The sequence below is a fragment of the Rhea americana genome, unplaced genomic scaffold (assembly GCF_003343005.1).
Source record: "Rhea americana isolate MKP2758 unplaced genomic scaffold, rheAme1 scaffold_38, whole genome shotgun sequence".
Lineage (NCBI taxonomy): Eukaryota > Metazoa > Chordata > Aves > Rheiformes > Rheidae > Rhea > Rhea americana.
Window position 1 is genome coordinate 1,823,372 of NW_028186512.1, and position 4,891 is coordinate 1,828,262.

Below are 4,891 nucleotides of genomic sequence, written 5' to 3' on the forward strand. Positions count from 1 at the left end.
CGGCAGCGCCGCCGCTGCCGCCGGGCCCCACCCAGCGCAGCGGGGCGGGCAGCCGCCCGCCTCCTCTCCCTCGCGGCAGACGGCGAAGCCGTTACACAAGGCCGGGCGCAGCCCCCCGCGCCGCGGCGGGGGGAGGAGGCGCGCGCCGCGCCCTCGGCCGTTAACGGTCACCTCGTGCCCACGCGCCGGCCGGGACCGCTGCCCTGCGCGCGTGCGGGGGCGGGGGGGGGGAGGGGAAGAGGCCTCACAGCTGCCACCCCCGTCTGCGATAAAACGGCGACCTGCAGYGTCCCCCTGCGGGTTGGCAGGGCTCCCCCTCGGGTTGCCTCTTTTCCAGGCCCGCGGTGGCAGGGAGGAAAGCCGGAGGGCCGCCCTTGGCCGCTTCCTCCCTGCTCGCGGGCCGTGRAGGTAATCTCCGACTCCCTCAGCAGCCGCCAGGTACTGYAGAAGCTTCCAGAAGCGCTTCTCGTCTGGGAGCGGGGGGGAGAATGAGGAGGGATGTGAGGCACCCTCACCCCGAGGAGGGGTKTGGTGTGTTTTGGGGGCAAACACAGCCTCTGAGGTGGCTGAACCAGAGGGCCTSGAGGMGTTAAGTGGCCAAAATAATCAGTATATTGCCCCATTTTGACACATTTTTTTTGTGGCATGTTGAGCAGAGGGGAACTGAAGCAGGAGATGAGGCTGCCATGGCTTGAGTTAGGATGAATGGTTCACCYGACAGAAACATYGTTGAGTTTTCAGAGAGTAGAGCGGTTTCTTAGTGGAAGGAGTATAAAACTGTGCACAAGCTGTTTTGTCCCTGAATTAGTTACGGTTTCATGASCTATGTACTTTCTGATGGTTTGCTATTACAGAGGGCTGATGTTGCTCYATCTGTAGGGTTGGTCGCTATCTTCTGCTCTCATATCTCTGTATGAAATAGTATTTAGATAAAGAGTAAAGCCTCACCTTAGTGCTTTCATTTAAAAAGACTAWTACAGATGCAATTCTCAAGGTTTTACTCTTGCAACAATACTTGTCCTTAAGGAGTCCATTTAGCCCAGTGCTATTTTTTTTTGAGACTGTTATGAAACACATGAAGTAAACAGAAAGGGGTAATAATTGTATCTATTTATGAATTTCACTAAAATTTCATTATTTTGAAGGTTTGTGTTTAACAGCAGTGTAATTCATAGTCATTTGGTGGGACTTTTTTTAGATCGTTATGGGGTATATATTTTAGTAATGAAGATACAGCTAACTTTCCTCTTTGTACATCACTTTAATCCATTTCTGTTTCTGTCTTTTAGCAGAATTATTATTAGCTCATACTCCTTTTGAAGTTTTGCTATTGATTCTTTGTTGTTGGGCACACAGTTAAGCTTGTTCTGAACTTGCTGGAGAAATAGCATAGAGACATTGTCTTTTAGGATATAAGCTAAGTTTTGAAGACTCATACTAAAAATCCTAGTTTTTGTCTTTGTTTTAAAAGTAGCACCTAAGACTTCTATAAATGACTGAAGATAGGTGACAGCTTTATTGTCAGCCTCAAGTATTTCTATTGTTTGACCCCAGGGTTCAGTCTTGCAAGCAGTTAYGTGTGGAAGGAGTTTGGCGTTACAGGAGTCTCATGGAAGATTACTCATGTTTGTGGAATCTGGGTGTCAGGTAGGACTCAATCTTGCAAACTTGTATTTTCTGAATACCTCAGAAACCAAACTGAGGTTGTGTATTACAAACCTCATAGTGGTCACTGAGCTCAAGTGAATAAGCACAAAATATTGGGATGAAAGGCAGAGACAATTTCCTTATTGTTYGTGTAGATGAGGAAAATAAGATAATGCAACTTTAAAAAAGAAAAAAAGTTTGACATGGAGACTCGAACAGTCGTAGTTCCTACAACTAATTGTAACTACAACTTGAGCTTTTTAATTATTATTACACAGATGTTGTCATCTAAAGCATGAGTCTAAACTTTTTTTTTTGGGGGGGGGTACAGTTTGCATGCCATAAGTTAGTTTTTGGTATTTCTTTTCTCAATATCCTTGCCCCATCTTCCTGTAATAGAAAACAGCTATAAATACATACATATATATGTTTAATATTATTAATACTAGTAAAAATGGCATTAGAAAAAATGTAGACTTAATATAATTAATGTAGCAATATTCAACTGTTGAAAACACTAATGAAAACAAATTCAGCAACATCCATTCTGCCAAGGTACAGTAGTTTCTTCATTTTTTGCTCAAAAAGGATGGACATAGTTCGTTCTAGCTCCGTCTTGTTTGTGAGTGTCACCACTGTTGGCTTGCAAGATGTTGCTAGCCTTATACATGTTGGTTACAGCCAGACTGCATACTCTCACTCATCTCATCCATCATGACTGCAAATAGAAGCTAACTAATCTCTGACCACCCATGATGTGACCAACTTTATTTGCAAATATGTCAACTAATTTATCTGTGAAATTGTCAACCAATTTGAATGTTATTATAGCAATCATATTTATGAAAAGATGTATATTCCTTTCTGACGCTCTTTCACAGCATAAACTCTATGCAACAAAATATCTCAATGTGCAACTATATACTTTTTCAGAACTGTAAACTTAATATCCTGTTGCCATTTTTTTTCCCTCAAGAAAAGTACAGTCTGAGTCTGGCCTTGAACTGAATTGACTCTTGCAAATTGCAAGAATTTTACAGTGACACTTTTTAATAGTCTTTTCCCATAAATGAGTGTGTGCAAAATAGCAATTTAAATTGAGTCAAAGTAACACACAGTGGTACTTAATTTATGCTTAAAATAGGTACTGTAAAATATTYATGCCATTCATCTGGCATTTTCTGACTTAGAAATGTAGTTGATCGGGTTTAGAGAATCATGGGGCTAGCAGAGATACTGATCCATTGCAGTATTTGGTACATTAGTTCCTGGCATGATTCACTGTCCACAGGTGATAATTGCCATTATGTTTTTCTCTATATATCCCACAGCTGCTAAAGATTTTCTTTCTCCCCACACTAACATCATCTAGCTGGTAAGCATAGTGAAGGTAAGTTCAGAAAATTTGGTCTCCATCTATAGCTAGTCTGAAGATCCTAGCTTTTTTTTTTCAGACTTTAAAGAAGGTTTGGGTACCTGGAAGCTTGACTCTTTTTCCTGTTGATATCTGTTGATCTAATAAGATAATATTTGATACCATCAGTCACTAACATTTGCACATTTTTGGGGACTTCGGCCAGCCTAAGTGTTTTAATRGATCTTACTTTGTCTTTCTAGAACATCTTTCCTCCATGGGAAGCTGATCATAGTGACATTCAAGTTACCTGTTCTTAGTGCTTTCCTTTGGTTCAGTTCACTTTAAAAATTTATAGATTTTTTTTCTTCTTCTCCCTTACGTTCTTCTAGGGTAATAGTGTAATAAAGTTTGCCATGAATTACAATTTTAGCTACCACTGTGTTTCTTTTAGATTCCTATTATCCCTCTTCGTATRTATAACTTTCACATTGTTCAAACTGTTTGCCTGACACTTTTAAATAGTACTCATTTGGTTCTCAAAAGTAAAGGTATCTACAATATCCACAGCTGTAAATGCCTGGGAGAGCTGCATTCATGTTTTGAAAGATGGAAAGCAATGATGAACAGTTCCCAAAGATTTCATAATTAGTAAAYAATGCTGTAGCCTGTTCTTGTCACAGAAGTAGGGTAAGACTGAATGAACTTTGTGTCTTTATTTATTGGAAACAGTCTGCACTGAGGGCCCTGCATGCTGTTGCTCCTAGGAGCATGCAGCCTGCCTAGGCTCTGCACTGGAAGAAGGTAGGTGGTGTCACGGGTGTGTGAAGGAGCAAGATCAGGCACAGGAGAATGCGAGCAAAGGTCTGAGTTCTGCTTCTCATAATCTTTGTTGCTGCAGAGTTGTTATACTATCAGTAAGTCAAAGGTGCAAGACAATGAGGACTGTTTATAACTTAATGCTAGGTGGTGTTGAGTGCCTTCCTCAAATATCTTTCTTGGGACTTATCAAGAGTGTAGTTCAAATTAATTATTATGACCGGCAGAACCCACAGGGCAGTCATAGGCAATAACTGCACAGTACATAGTTCTTAAAACCCTGTATGCGTTTAAGGTGGTTTTTACTATCCGTGCAGCAGGTCTGAACAGCCATCCATCACAGTAGTTGACTAAGAGGGGAAAAACTTGAATTCTATCTTAAAAGTAGCCATTTTTATTTGTGTGGTTGTATTGGGAGCTACCTTCAATAGACAGGGACTGGATTCAGCAGTATTGCAGGTCACTTCCAGTCCTGTGCTCCCATGAGCTGAATTATCATCTTTACATGACTGGATTGAGAAAGAATGTGGACAACGCAGGCATCTTTGTTCCATATGCATATATATTTACTATATATCATTCCATATACTTAGTATGCATCTTTCCATATGTGTATATATTTAGTATATTTACATGGCAGAGAGAGAAGCAGTACAGTAGCAATGAAGAAATAGTAGGACAGTTTCTACTCAATCCAGCACACWTTTATCCTGAAAAGTAGSAAACTTAGATTAGGATTTTTTWAAAAAATGTGTTKTTTTTTTCAGTACTCTTCTCAAATCTTTTACTTACTGATGAAGTTAGGAATTATCAATYTTTGTTTTAGTAGCCTCTTTACTATTTTTTTAGTGCCTCTTTCTTGTCAGCTTTCAACCTGTTCGCTTTTTTACAGTAGCGTCTCTTTTTCTTGGTGCTGAAACGTTTAAATCTCAGCTCTTGCTTTAAGTAGATAAAAGATAAAATACATAGATGCCTGCACTTCAAAACTGCAGAGAAAAGCTTGAAAAAACTTTATTGTGCCATGAACGGCAACGAAGCGGCGTGGTTGTACCCCGCCCCGTGGTGCGTGGC

At 40.9% G+C, this 4,891-nt stretch overlaps 1 protein-coding gene across 2 annotated transcripts in view; it reads left to right on the plus strand.

Moving 5' to 3' along the window:
• The first annotated feature begins 1,566 nt into the window (after nt 1-1,566).
• Nucleotides 1,567-4,891, plus strand: part of PRMT9 (protein arginine methyltransferase 9) — a 34,495-nt gene continuing 31,170 nt past the window's right edge. Inside the window, exon 1 of one of the 2 annotated variants that reach the window (XM_085313172.1) lies at nt 1,567-1,647. In XM_085313172.1, coding sequence (XP_085169298.1) covers nt 1,624-1,647 — 24 coding nt within the window. In that variant the 5' untranslated portion in view covers nt 1,567-1,623. The remainder of the gene's footprint in view (nt 1,648-4,891) is intronic. The other variant, XM_085313171.1, reaches the window with a different exon arrangement.